Source organism: Camelina sativa, chromosome 13 (genome assembly GCF_000633955.1).
Source record: "Camelina sativa cultivar DH55 chromosome 13, Cs, whole genome shotgun sequence".
In the NCBI taxonomy this organism is placed as follows: Eukaryota; Viridiplantae; Streptophyta; class Magnoliopsida; order Brassicales; family Brassicaceae; genus Camelina; species Camelina sativa.
This window is the reverse complement of record NC_025697.1, coordinates 3,895,398-3,910,094: the sequence shown is the minus strand read 5'-3', so window position 1 is coordinate 3,910,094 and position 14,697 is coordinate 3,895,398. Positions and strand designations below refer to the sequence as shown.

At 36.6% G+C, this 14,697-nt stretch overlaps 2 protein-coding genes across 3 annotated transcripts; both read right to left on the bottom strand.

Annotated features, from left to right (window-relative positions):
• On the bottom strand, positions 3,240–7,730 carry LOC104734985 (THO complex subunit 1-like). Of its 2 annotated transcripts, none has more exons than XM_010454685.2 (20): positions 7,522–7,730; positions 7,293–7,445; positions 7,103–7,177; positions 6,923–7,019; positions 6,583–6,728; positions 6,426–6,497; positions 6,224–6,296; positions 6,060–6,125; positions 5,919–5,965; positions 5,653–5,724; positions 5,399–5,524; positions 5,199–5,264; positions 5,081–5,122; positions 4,843–4,956; positions 4,666–4,748; positions 4,381–4,447; positions 4,171–4,242; positions 4,023–4,073; positions 3,875–3,934; positions 3,240–3,798 (listed from the first exon to the last, which is right to left on the bottom strand). In XM_010454685.2, the coding sequence occupies exons 1-20, from the start codon at positions 7,522–7,524 to the stop codon at positions 3,418–3,420; spliced, it is 1,866 nt and encodes a 621-aa protein (XP_010452987.1). In that variant the 5' UTR covers positions 7,525–7,730; the 3' UTR covers positions 3,240–3,417. The 2 variants fall into 2 exon arrangements, with proteins under 2 accessions (XP_010452987.1, XP_010452988.1); XM_010454686.2 differs by having other exon boundaries at positions 3,418–3,798; positions 7,293–7,376.
• LOC104737911 (SNW/SKI-interacting protein-like) lies at positions 12,734–14,425 on the bottom strand. Its single transcript, XM_010458160.1, has one exon. The coding sequence runs from the start codon at positions 14,423–14,425 to the stop codon at positions 12,734–12,736; it is 1,692 nt and encodes a 563-aa protein (XP_010456462.1).

Sequence of the window (14,697 nt, the reverse complement as noted above, 5' to 3'; positions counted from 1 at the left end):
TTTTTTTTTTTTTTTTTTTCTCTTAGAAGGTAAGCAATGGAAGAAACTTGAGTGAAAGAAAGAGAGAAAAAAGAAAAAAAAAACTCTCTTTTCTGAATCTCCAAATGTACTTACGCACACACAGAAGTTCACAATAAATAAATAAAAAGAAAGAGAAATCGAGAGATAGTGAAAGGTGAGCTGCTGATAATTAAAGAAGAGAGGGGGCAAATGTAGTAGTAGAAGAAGAAGAAGAAGACGCGTAATGAAGAAGACGAAGAGAGAGAGAGAGAGATGCAGAGACGGAAGCTTTTAGATTAATAAATTCGAAGTAATAAAAACTTACCAAAAACCCAAAGTAAATAAAGGAGAAGAAAAAAATGTTTAAAAAGTGTGGGACCCAGTAAAAGTGTGTCGCTTGGCTCTTTCTCTCTCTCTCTGTCATCCACCATTCCTATTTGTCCTCTTTTAACAGTTGGAAAATGCTTTTTATATAAATTAAAATTAATACTACTACAAAGAAACGTAGTATTATTAAGTAAAAACATGTTAGTACTATATAATTGACTTTAAATTGACGTAAAAAATTGATTAATTTTGACTCATTGAGTCGTTCTTTATCGGAAAAGGACGATAATAAAACCAAATTATAAATTGGGTAAAACATTGGATCACTACCAACCTCTCTCTCTCTCTTTACATTTATTTCCCTGTGTTGTTGTTTGTTCTTCTGTCTTCTGTTTCATGACTATGTATATACATACACTTATATACTAATTTACAAGCCTTAAACATCGCCAATGTGTATTACAAAAGTATCACAATAGATGATTTTTTAGCAGTTTTACACAAATTAAGAAAAACATTGAATGTTTAGCTATAAATACTTTTTTTTATTTATAAAAATATATTTTCATAACTATCAACCAATAGTAATTTATCAAAATTTAAACTCTCAATTAATGATTCTTGAAAATTATAATTTCTTAGCATTAATTAGTAAAAATTTACAGAAAATCAATCTTTATGATAAAAAAAATTTCTACAAAACTATCTATTATGATACTGAGGGGGTATTCACAAAAATTAAAGCTTACAGTATAGGGATGTTTGTTGACTACATAACTTCTAACTGTGTTTATTTTTTTTAATTAGTAATGTACTTTACTAATATATACCCAAGTTATAATGAGTATATATATGTTCAGGGTGTATCTTTCTTTATTTCATTCCGTGGCCCCTTTGCATACAGAATTCAATTCTAACTCTTGCCTAGATAGATAGATACACTATAAGGAATTAAATTTGGCTTCACCCACCATTTTTTGTCCCATTTGTTTTTTTCTCCTGTTTGCTTATCTAATTTAATGTACTGTTGACCCCCCCCCCCTCAAATATCTATGTTCAATAGGAAAAAATTGTGCAAATTATTGAGAATTTCAGATCACATCATATATATAGATGAATCCATATGTATACATTTGCCGACGATTCTTATATATTTTATTTTTAAAAAGAAAGCTTTTTTCAGTCATGTACCAATTAAGTTGTGGCTTCATATCTTTTGTATGTATGGAAAATATAGTGTTAGGCTAATATTAGATAATAAGTGTGTTTATATAACTATGAATAGAAAGCTAATATGTGCACTGTTTCTTTTTCCAAATTCTTGGGCCACATGCTCTTTTAGACAAATTAGCAAGTGTCGGTGCCAATGTTTGTTTGTTACTCGTATTTTTTTTTCGTTTCAATATGAGTCGAGTTTTTTTTTTTTTTTTGTCATAACAGTGCAACGACTTATACGACAACGGTGATCTTACCTGATGACAGTGCAGCAACCACTTAAATAGTGTTCGGGGTAAGTTGATAAGGGTGATTTGTTTTGGCATTGACAACGACTAAACAACAGTAATATATACTATTATCTTTTTTTCAAACAATGATTGGAGATTTGGAGTTACGTAGTAATATTAACCAAATTAGATTTAATCGATTCCCTAACGTGAACTGATATATTTTCATGTATTATTTGATATATTATGATAACTAATGTATGTTTCAATGATAATATAATATTATTAATATATAATTTCCATCTGTGGGCGAGCCGATGTCCATTTCGTTATGGGTGGTCATGGTCACGCCCAAAAATAAGATGGTCTTAAATGGACAAAAGACTATTAGGCTTGCGGATCATTTGGACAGTGGGCGGCCCAAATTTCTTTAAAATCTAGGTTTTCCAATTTTAATGTTTTGTGTTGTTGACTTTGAATTTTAATTTTAATTTTAATATATGATTTTATAAGAAAAACAACAAAAAAATCAGATTTTATAAAAGAAACAACAAAATTTTATAAAAGAAATAAAACACAGATTTTATAAGTGAATAAAAACAAAAATAAAATTCAGATTTTATAAAATAAAATAACAAAAATAAAGCTCAGATTTTATATGTGAAAAACGAATTAAATAAAAATGAGCTGTGCATGGTCATGACCAATTGGACATGGTCTTAATAGACATGGACACTTTTAGGACTATTGTCCATTTGGACATGTCCAACTTCCGCCCATACAAAAAAATGTCCAACTGGTCTAGTCCTAATGGTCCGGACCGTTTGACACCTCTAATAATATTAGATAATTCATGACCAATGTCGAATCATTTGCCAACGGGTGTGGAGAACTATATTTTGATTTGATGGCGAAATATATATAGTACAAGTTGTAGTATGATTTAAATATATAGGTATGGTAGAAACCGAATGAGCAAATGAACTTATTATTACATGAAGATCGGTGGTGTTTATCGTGACATGTCTAAAAACCACTCATTTATATACTAAAAAATTGATGGCAAAACATAAAGTTTGAGTTGATAGCGTATAGTGACACTTCTAGCTTTAGGTCCCTTTAGTAATTGATTTTCTTGTTTGATTATAAGTGTGTACTTATTATTCGATTGCGATTGAGTCCAATGTTTATTAGCTGTGAATATGTATCAAGTGTTACACTTAGACGATAAATTACGTAAAATCTCTTAATTGTATGAGAGTAGTAGAAAAACTATGTTTTCTAATGTCTTGTCTAATACATTATATTAGAAAACATGAATAATATAGATGAGATAAGATTCTGATCGATATTCGATAGGATTACACACTTGTACAGTTTAGTATACACACATCAAAACGAGCTGCATTACCAACCCAAAGCAAACATATGATATGAAGTATATCACAAATTTTCGATCAACTCCAATATATCAATTGTCTTTTTATTAAACGAAATGAAAAACATGTTAAGCTTTTATGATCGCACTCATACAAAACATATTTAGAATAATACTTTGCTCAGTTTGATAAACATCAACACATTGTGACATCATATCCAAAGGATTCACCACTGAAAAAAAGGGTTGAAAAAACTGAAAGTTTACTCACGAGACAGGCATAGGAGGATGATCAAGATCAGCGTCCATCAAACCAGCTTCTTCTGTCTCTGCGTCTTCGATTTGACCGGCCTCTTGACCGTTGTCTGTGTCAGAACCACCGAGTCTTTGTTGTTCCTCAGGTGTAGGTGTGTCTGCAATAGCATCACTTTCCATCGCCTCTGCTTCGCCTCTTCCTCCTTCAGCTTCAGCTTCAGCTTCACTATTAGAAACACCAATCTGGTTTCCCTCTGCTTCCTGAGATCCACCTTTGGTTTCTTCTTTCTTCGCTCGTTTCGCCTTTTCGTTCGGTTTAGCTTGATATTTGGAGCGGACCTCAGGTGGCAATAGTTCAACAGGGACAACTCCTTCGATTCCAAAATCAGTAAACTGTAGGAAAACAAAGACAAAAGTTCAAAACCAATCATATAGAGCACTGAGAAATTGAACTTGAAGCACGTTTTACCCTCGAAAATCCTTCCAGGTCTTGCCGAGCTGCAAACCTAAGACCTTTCCAGCAGTAAACCTATCAAAACAGTAAAAATAATCTACGATGAGACTGATTCAATAAAGCATCTTATAAATAAAGTTGTAAGGCAAAGCAAGTAACTTACTCTGTTGTTTTTATGATGGTACTCATCTTCGATGCCAGCTGACGGGTCCATCTGAAATTTTTAGTAAAACACCAGGTGGACTAATTAGACATATTAATTATTTTTGACATGTTGTTTGTGAATAATAAAGCAATACGTGTTAGCTCACATCTTCTGCTAATGGTTTCCAGTAGTCTGCAATGGCAGGGGTTCGGACACGTTGAGAATCAGTCAAAGCATTCTGTAGAGACATAATATGTTGATCGGTCATGCCATCAGAGATAAAATCATTGTAGAGACAGAATCGGTCGAGAAAGGGAGTGGAATAGCATGTGGCATCAAGATCAACAAACAGAGATGCAAGAAATATAACACATACCGGATTTTGATCTGCCCATCTCCAAAGTTGGGAGAGTTCTTTATTCCCCATTCTCCATCTTTGCCTCCTGTAAAAAGCAAAATGTAACACATATGGAGCCTTAATACTCTTCATTTAAGATTTCTTAGTTGCTTCTCTCTTTAAGAGACTATTGACTTAGAGATCACCATGGAGAAAACGCTATCAATTTGTTGCACCTAAGGTATGCTAAATGTCTAATGGCTGACACCACCAAGGCATGTGATTACATTGATAAAAGTAAAGTCTAATGGTGTTTTCCCATACCGTTTCTTTTGCCCTGCATTCGGTGATTTCTTTTCTATCGGTTGCTTTTCAAGTGGTGGGCATCCATCACGTTTCCACCAGACCTGTTATTGTATATATTGTAGAAATCACTTAACAACCCTCGGCTTCACGCCAGAGAAATCATGTAGCAAGTAAGAGAGAAAGCAGCACACATACCCAATTCTTTTCGCGCTCCAATATATGCTCAACTGCACGGAGGAATTCTTTTCCTTTAGGCGGAGTGATCTCAAGCAATTTCTTTACGCGATCCTCACATGACTTAAGCTCTTCCTTTTAGGCCGAAAAGATAAACCATACTTTTGAGTGAGTATGCATAAACCCCCAAATACTCAGATATAAGCCAGGTTTGTCAAAGCAAGAAGACATTTTCCCATTGAAGAAGCCAAACACTAACCATGGTTTCAGATGGCAGATCTTTGTCGTTCTTCCCTGGTGCCTAATAGAAAACAAGGAGTCAGTTATACCAAGATACCAGAGAGAGTAATTCAACGTGCAATTCTTGAGAGATTTACCCTCAGATAATCAAACAGTATGAGGCACTGGAGAAGAATATGTCGTCGGAAACTCGAATCCTTTAACTGTGACCACAGGAAAAAAAAAAGTGTGTAAACTGCTACGTTCAGAAGTTTGTATGTCAACGTGTTATATACATTCCTACACAAAGAGATATAGAATATGAGAATGTGCTTGTGAGCATCCACATCATACTTACCTCTAAACCCATTAATTTACTACTAGTTAAGTACTTTATATTAAAAGTTGCTGCATCTTCCTCCAAACTATTAGCCTCTCCCTCTTCTTCGCTTAGTGGTTGTGCGTCAAAGGTGTTTAATACAACCTACACAGGCAGTTCAAGATACAAGGTCTAAGAAAATTTCCCACTACCGCCGGCATGACTTGTCTATGCATATATACATATGTAAGAGACCATGTAAAGCTTATAGCCAAAAACCATAGATCACGTACCGCCAAACTAGATGAAAATTTCTGCCACTTGGTAGATGCAGAAGTAAGAGAAGCGGGATTACAGAAATACTCCTGGAAATATAACATAATTCTCAATAAAGGGAGCACTACCTCAATAAACTAACTAAACAAAAGGAAAACTGAGATGCTATCTCCAGTAATGATTATGTACGATAAGCAAACACAAGTTCTATACTTCTATAAGACAACCCTAATGATAAAGGAGCAGCAGAGTTCCCTACAAAGTTCCTTTAACTAATACGCACCTGTAAACTCCAAAATGTCTTATAGAAGTTGAAATCTACAGAAATGCCTGAGAAGCAATGACATAGACAAAATAAGTAAAGCGTTTTACAATAGTGTAATGGATAAAGGACCAGAAAGCAATAGTAAAAAAAATTACTTGCCATTTGGAGGATCTTTTTCATATTTGGTTTCGTTAGATGTATTAAAAACGCCTTTAATGTTCACGGCTGTAAGAATAACTCAAGTAAGTAAACGTTACACAACTTCTAACAATTCACATACCAAAGGATCATATATGCAATAAATTATGAGACACCATTCTTACCTGATCGCTCAGATAAAGGAAAAAAGTGAGCCAAGAACATGAGGATTCTTCCACAGAATACCACGTCATTGGCCTGTTTGCCAGATAGTGAAAACAGAAAAGGAAAAAAACAACGAGTGGATGTGTTATACAGCTGGAAAAGCAGATTATGACTTACGCCAAGTTGGAAAAGGGGAAATAGAAAAGGGTGCAGATAACAAACCTTTGAGAGTCGCCGGAGAAGTTGGTTACAAGTCCTCAACATTACAAGTTTTCCGCGCGCAAAAAGCTCTTGCTGCAGATAATTGCAACATCCAAGTCAAAAAAAAACAAGATACTCATATACACAGAGGAAAATTTCCATATCATATAAGACATACCTTGCCCAATATATCTTGTTTCCTTTCAATATAGCCGAAAACATCTTTACAGTTTTTCATAGTAGACATTTCCGTCAAATCCTCCAACAGCTGGAATATCATGCCACCTTCAACATGCTCTTTCTCACAAAGATAAAGCACCACATCTAACAAACCAATTAAAAAAAAAAATGGTGAGAGCCAGAGGTTGGACAATAGTAGTCAACAACAACAATCAAGCACGAGAAAGTAAGCAATAGACACAATAGACTACAAGAGAATAAGATGTTTTATGGGCACACACTTGCACCTAGTTAAACGAACTATGCAATATCAGACTGCTTTGAAATAAATTGCTAACCTAGAAGATGAGGAATCTGGCCATGTATATTTTGATCATCATCAATCAACTGACCATACTGCATAATCTGATCATCTCCTGATTGCGCAGCAGCAGCCTGAAACCCCAAACACACAAAGATAAATCCACACAGAAACTAAATCAACAAGTATATGCATACAAGTGGAGAAACCAACAGACCACTAGCTCCTGTAGTAATGACCGGAGCATGTTTTCAAGCATCTGGTTTTCATCTTGAGCCAACTTTGTTTGTTTCTGCTCAGAGATTATAAGATAAAAAGACAATGGAATTAGATCCAAGTAACAGAGATTTAGCGATCTACAAATAGGAATTGAAAACTATGCTAGTTAGTTGATTACAAGAGCTTACCTGAGGTTGTATAAACTCTTGAACAGTCTTGAGGGCAAAGCTTTCAATTGGAGCTCGCTGCAATATAGCATCTCTAAATTCATCCTTGGAGAAGAACCACAAAGCAGGTATAAGGATACAACCACTATTATAATCATATCTGTATTTCGAAATCTTTAAAATAGGAGTCAGTGCTATAGAATTAACAAGAAGAACCCCAAAGTAAAACAAAGGCACAATCGTAGAATACCATTTGTAAAAAAGGAACCAGCTCCCGGAGAAACACGAATTATATGTGGACTATGAGTCGCCCAGGGTTAGACACTGCGACTGTTACGAGTTGATTTAAGAAACCAAAATCTGGAAACAAGCAAAATTGAAGCGGAGGAGGCCAAAGCTTTGATTTAACAAGGGAAAGAGAAAGAAGAGAACAGTCTCATTTATTTTAGGGTTCTTTTTTCTTTTCTTTTTATTATTGTTTATACTTTTTTTTTTTTTTTTTTTTTTTTTGGTCAAAATTATTGTTTATACTTTATAGAATACATTTTTGTGTTTTTGGTTGAAGAATTGTTTACCATATACAAGTTCGTTCGAGTCTTTTTATTATTTTTGTTGGTTAATGGGCTTTTTGTTAATGTGTGGTTTTTTGAATGAGGTATTAAAAAGTCTGTAGTTTTAGGCCCATTATATTTATAAATTAAACTATTAAACTTATATATATATATATATATATATATATACTAATAAAAAATGGGTTAATAGTAGAAACTACTAGACTAATCCCCAAACATTTATGGGGTGTGATGAAATTATACTCCACTTAAAATGTTTAAATGGTAGTAGTATATTACTTTAATCGTGAGTATAATCCCTTGTTTTAACCAAATAAACATCTTGAAATTTGAATTATCTATGCGCACATTTCAAACAAACAAAAATAATACTTGTTGGCTTGTGAGAGAAAAGTCATATTTGAAATCTAAAAATAGGAAATTATATAAGAAAAGTTTGTCGTTAAAACTAAAATCGCGGTTTCAAGTATTTTTAAAAACACGTAGGACAAAACCTGTTTTTTTTTTTATCACAACAACAAATTTAAAACATTTAGTCTTATGACTATTATTTCTGTTTCTCTAAATCCGAAAAGGTTCATTTTATACACACACTCGCATGTATATATATATACATATAGTATATACGTGTGTCTATATATATAGCGTGCTCTGCAAGTCATATAAGGAGATTGGTTGTACAATTCGATTTACCATTTTACCCTTTCTCCTGAGAAAAAGCTATTTCGTATTTTCTTCAATCTCCGCCAAAAATTTTTGTCTGCTAAAATCTCTGAGCTTAGTCAATGGAGACAGCGGGAGCAAACAGTGCGTCTGTCGTCAACTTAGGTACGATCTCCGTGTTTTTCCCCATTGTTAAGAGACACAAGCTTTGGTGCGATACGTGAGAACGAGACTTCACCGTCTATACTTGTTGATTCGACTCGGATTCGAGAAGATCTTTTCAATTGCTTTGTAAAAAATTAGATTAGACTATGTATCTTCACCGTTCCATGAATGTATCGTTAATTGGTGATGTGTATCTCTCTACGCCATTGCTGCTCTTGACACACATATTAGGGTTTTAACTAAATCGAGTAATTTCGTGTTCCTCGGGCATCAAGTTGTGAATTTTTACGGAATTTTCCGACCTTTTCCCTTTCACTAGAGTCTTAAAGTTTTATAATTTAGTGTGATTTCGTCAGAGACCCATTACGATTATTGAAGAACTATAAACTGCTTTTTGTATGTTCCTAGTTATTTCACTTTTGAAGTTGGGTTTTGGATTCCTCATGGAAAATTTGAAGCAAAGGTTGTTGTTGCTATATTGATGTCTGAGAATTGAAGTCTCAATTGTAGCATTGAATTTTTTCTCTTCTATTGAACCAAGTCTAAAGCTCTTCTTCTACTATGTCGTCTGTGACAGGAAATTCTCATGGGCATTATCATCCTACAAGCGTTTCTTTTCAATCCGATGGAGAGTTTCCTGTAACAGAATTGCTCAAATTCATGTACGGTACCAATTTATCAGCAGCCACGGAGCCCTCTGAGTTGCTTGAACTTATAGTGGCTGCTGATGAATATGACGTCTAAGCATGTGTAACACATTGCGTCCAACAACTCCTCAATTTTCCCATGACAGTAAACTCGGCTCTACAGTATCTTAACCTCCTCCCTTGGACTGTGTTGATGGCTCCACTAGTGAAACCTTTGATAGAGGCTGCACAGAAGGTTATCGCCACTCACTACAGAGACATATCCGAGTACGCGTCTCTACTGCGGATTTCCCAAAAAAAAAAACAAATACTCTGTCTCAAACAAGTCATTCTAACTAAAGTGCTTTTTTTGATTCTTTGTGTTAGGCATCCTAAGGAAGAGGTCATGTCTCTTCCCTTTTTGGCTATTGAGGCCATCTTCTCTAGTGACGACCTCCTCATTGCAACTTAAGATTTTGTGTATAACGCGCTTGTGGCATGGAAAGAATCTAACTACTCGCATCCAGAGGAACAACAAGACATCCTCCAGTCTCTCACCCACTGCATCCGCTTTGCTTATATCTCTTACCGTAAACTCGAAGACATCTTGGTGTAAGAAGATATAAAACCTGAAGTTGCATCGAAGCTTGTCCTGGAAGCCCTTTTCTTCAAAACCGCTTCACGCCATGGCCAACGAGCTCTAGAGACTGACCACCGATTTATCGAACGAAAGAGCTACAAATACAAGGTTACCAAACTCGTTGAATTTGAAGTTCCTCACGATCAGAGTATCGTTTACCTCGCGATAAAACGCCAAGACTGCGCTAGCCTCTATCCATCTGGGCGCCTATATTCCCAAGGTTTTAGCGTCTCCCAACATTGGTTTCATCTGTCTGTGCGTTGTGACATGGACGACCAGAATATACACCGCCTTGGATTGTATATGGAGCCAGTGAGACTGCCCTTGAACGACGACATAGTCTACTCTTTCAGTGCCAGGACGAAGGCAAGTCAAGAATTCATGGAATGGCATAGAGGATATACAACGGTTTGCGGAAGGGGAGGCTTGCGGCTGCACAGATTTGTTTTCGATGTCATGGGAGTCGTTGATGGATGAAGACTCGGAATATTTCATAGATGAGCTTCTACATATACGGGTAGATATTTCCATCCGCTTACTGTGAGTATAGATAGAATGGTACTGTATAGATATTGATAACTCTCCTCTATATTCTCTCTCTTTGATAAACTCTGCTCTGTATTCTCTCTGTAATCAATCAAATAGACCATTAAAGGATTTTACGGTATTCAACCTGCTTCTCTGTCTCTCGTTACCGATTTCCCAATCCCTTTCTTCTCGAGTTCTTTAATCGCTTATTTCTCCGGCTAAGATGTATAAGATCCATGAGCTTTGTGATTGCATCACAATTCTCGCTTTATCAGAATCCATTCAAGATTGTGGTACAAAATCCGAATTTACTTAATTCATTATGTTTGGTAAAGGGATGTTTTCAGTTTGGTGTTCAAGTATGGTTCAGAGTAATGAGTTGTCGGAGTGGATTCTCAGGTCTAGGAAACTCTTACAAGTTAGGATTATGAGTGTGTTACATGGCTATTCGTCAGATGGTTTAAGGTTTGTGATTCTGAGAAGAACAGAAACATAGCGAGTAACTCTAAAGCACTTGTTAACGCAGACTGTAGGAACAAGAAACAGGTAGAGGACTCCGAGGGTTTCAGGTTATGGTTTGGATTTGAGGGAATGTCTTTTGGAGGTTTCAGTCTCAAGAGTAGGAATCAAATTCATCAAGGTTCATGAGGGTTTTCTGGTTGTAATAAACATGATCTAAGGGACTGCAGAAAACACATGGCAAGGAAGATGGATTTTGAGTCTGCAGTTCAGCTATAGTAGTAGCATCTATGTTCTTATACACAAGGTTTATTGTATGGCAAGAGAAGATGAGAGGCCTTCAGGTTATATGAGATATAGATGAAGAGCTTTCAGAAAACGAACCAAGAGCAAAGGGTTTCAGGAAAGCCTGAAGGGTCAACAAGGGTTTAAAACAAGAGTAATAAACTCTAACCTATAGAATCCGGAATCTACAGAATCTGGTAAGCTCAGATTTCTTGTAATAACCATGTAATCTCTGTTTGAATTGTGTGTCGTTTTAGTAAATCAAGTCTTTTGGTAAGTCCATTTTACTTTACAAGGTTCTGCATTCTCGACCTTCCCTTATGCGTGAAACATTTTATAGCAATTCTGAGGCTTCTGAGGAGAGAATCTAAAAAGATGGGGAACATCATATATCCGGAGCCCTCTCCTGCGCATGCAAAAGGTACATTTCCGTTTCCTGGTTTTTAGCCTTGAGAAATGTGATATGATCATCAGAAATTAGAGATATTGCAGACATTTTAAATGCGGTTGTATCTGAAGAAAAAGTGAAGTTTCTTCATGTTGTTCTTTTGTGTATGTTAGATAATTAATACTATGCCAAAAAGAATATATGTTGTTACATAAGTTTTGGTTTTAAATAACCATAAACTATATACCATTTTGAGAAACAGTGACCTTGACAAACTTAGATAGACCTCTCTACCTACTTCCTTTTGTTTGCATATATAAGAGGCTGAAATGTTTATTTTTATAGTATTCGTCAATAGATCATCAAATGAATCCAGGGTCAAGTTAAATCTTTTTTTGTTTGCATTTTGGTGCCCCCATTACCCTACGAATTTACAGAGATTAAGAAGACTAACTTCTAGTCTAGATGTGGTTTACAGTCATCTTTTAGTCTAGGTAAGTGTTGCAGGCTCGCTTAGATGATATTCATAATTTGGTTGTTTTCATTGTAGTTGTAAGGCTCAGACAGAATTGTGGAAGATTTCTGAAGCTGGTAAACCAGTTGACTATTCTTGCTGTTAAAAAATTATTTATTGGTCAAAGTAATGATATGTCTTGGAACTTGGAAAAGTCTAAATTAACGTGTTACAAGAAACGTTTCTGGTGCATTGTCATCCTACAGGATAGCATACTTTAGGATTGTTGTAACTATTTTCTTAACTACTACATATATTTGCTACTTGCTAGTTTCTACTTTTACAAGATGGAGTTTGGTAGCTTAAATCTTGTTTGGCTAATTTCATGCCTCTTACAATTCTTCTATCTCAAGCTGGCTCATTGAAGGCGATATATAATGACTGCTTATGCCAGATCGAACTTGAGCTTCTTGTGCTAGGTCCAGATGTCTTATGAAGCAATTAAAAGACCACGAGGATTATTAGAAGAAAATGTCTGAAACTGACCTGAAAGCTTGCTAAATACGAAATACGATCAGTATATGAAAAGAAGAGCAGAAATAATAGACTCGAAAACCTTTAAAACAGAGTGTCCTGCAAACAAACAAATTAAGTAAAACAATATCAACAATGAATCAAACAATTACTGCCTAGGCAAACGTTCGAAATTGATCTTGGTCCGAGCAGAACCACCATAGTAATCCTCCGAAGAGCTACATCCACCACCACTTGCTCTCATAGTTCCTGATCCAGACCCTAAATGTTTCTTACCTTTCTTCACATTACACGCCCACTGTGCAAGACCGAAAGGATCTTCCTCAGCTTCCTTGTTAAACTCAAGAGGTCGTTCTCTCTTCCCCGCACCGGTGAATGATTTGTCTGGTTTGAACTTGTCAGTGTTCATGGGCTTCTGGAGCTGCTCGTGATACATTTCATCATCCATATCCTTCTTTGGCTTGTACAGCGTTGAGAGAGTGGGCTTCACCGTGAATAATGTTTTGTCATATACGTTGTATTGGTCATCAATGGCAAAACCTGAGTCCATGCCCTTGTCTTGGTTAAACAGCCGTTGATCGTACATGACTTCACCACCTCTGCCTCCAACAGTTGCCATTCCAAGCGCAACCTTCTCAGTGATATCACGCTCACTGTCCCTTGTGATCTTGCTCTTCTTACCCGCGGTTTCCAACCTTCTCTCCCTCTCTCTTTCCTTACGACGCTCTTCTCGAATCTTATCCCTCTGTTTTCTTTCCGTCTCACAATCGCCTCCTGGTCGTTCAACACTCTCGCTAGATATTGTTACTGCAGCCTCAGCCCTCTCGCGCCGAGCCTTTTGGGTAAGATCCCTCAGCTCCTGCTCTTTTCTTTCCTTCTCCTTCATCACCATCTCCTTCTGAACCTTTAACCTTACTGAAACAGCCTCCCTAGCTTTCTGCTCAGCTACATAGAGCGCCTCTGTCAACTTGGCAAAGTCATCATTGACCTGAGCATCTTCCAGGCCCCTTCCATCAGCGGCAAGGCGTTTTTCAAGGGGGATTGTATAACCTTTCTGGTTTTTCCAATTGGAGATACAAGGAGGGATGTTCCAGTCTTGTTTGTCCTTGACAGTAACAGGCCTCGGCGGTGAATGCAGGACTGGAACAGGCGGAGAACCAGAAGCTTTGGGAACTCGCTTGTGCTTGAACTTTGGTAAATCAAGGGGATCTACAGGCATATCCACCATCCTTACGATCCTCTCTCTAGCACCGGAATTGAACGCTGCAGATTGTTGGGATGGCTTATACTTGATGTACGCTGAGTCACTCGATGCCTTGGGTACATTACTAGGTTGTGATGTTCTCAGTCTCGCATTCACAATCTTCTCAATGGCAGCTTTTGTTTCTTCAGTAGTCTCATGTATCTGCTTCTTTAGTTCCTCATCATCAACTAAGTCTCCCTCGTTTTTCAGAATCTTGGGAATAACATCGTAAGGTCGAGAGTAAACAATCTTTTTAGTAATCTCACTCTGCTGCCTCACAACCGCGTCGAAGACCACGTTTCCCTGCGCATCCAGGGTAACAGGCAGAGTCTTGTTGGATCTATTCTTACCCATGCCAAGAGGGTACTGAGAGACATGAATCTCAGGGAATGCACCACCATCTCCAAAACCCTGATCGGGACGAAAACCTTGCCGATTCATGTAAGCAGGTACTGGTTTTACGATGACACCAGAAAATTTTTTCGCCTCAGATTCCATGGAACGGTACTTGAACCACGGATCGTTTGAATGATCGTAAAACGCCGTAGCGGTTGATTTCACCGGAGGTAAAAGGACTTGAAGAAGAGACGTCGTCATAGCGCCAAGGATGCTCGTTTCGTTCGTTACGTTCGTACTTCTCAGAAACTTTGATCGATCCCTGACTAATCTATCTCGTAAAAATCAAACAAATAAGCAACAGGACGTTCGCAAAACAACTTATTGCTCAATAACTTTCTTATAAAGAGCAACTAGATAGATCATCTATATTTTATAGACATCTTCGTTATGTAAATTTTCCATTAATTGTAGTTTTCCTTTTTTTTCTTTTGTAGTTTTTGTCACCTTTTTTTTTTTTTTTTTCTTTTTCT

Bases quoted from the DNA above. Each gene is read 5' to 3' on its own strand.
- LOC104734985 (XM_010454685.2), bottom strand. The intron at 5,525-5,652 runs GTACGTGATCTA...CTGCCTGTGTAG, and splicing joins AATTTTCATCTAGTTTGGCG to GTTGTATTAAACACCTTTGA. The intron at 4,243-4,380 runs GTATGTGTTATA...ATGTCTCTACAG, and splicing joins GATGGGCAGATCAAAATCCG to AATGCTTTGACTGATTCTCA.
- LOC104737911 (XM_010458160.1), bottom strand. From the start codon at position 14,425: ATGACGACGTCTCTTCTTCAAGTCCTTTTACCTCCGGTGAAATCAACC.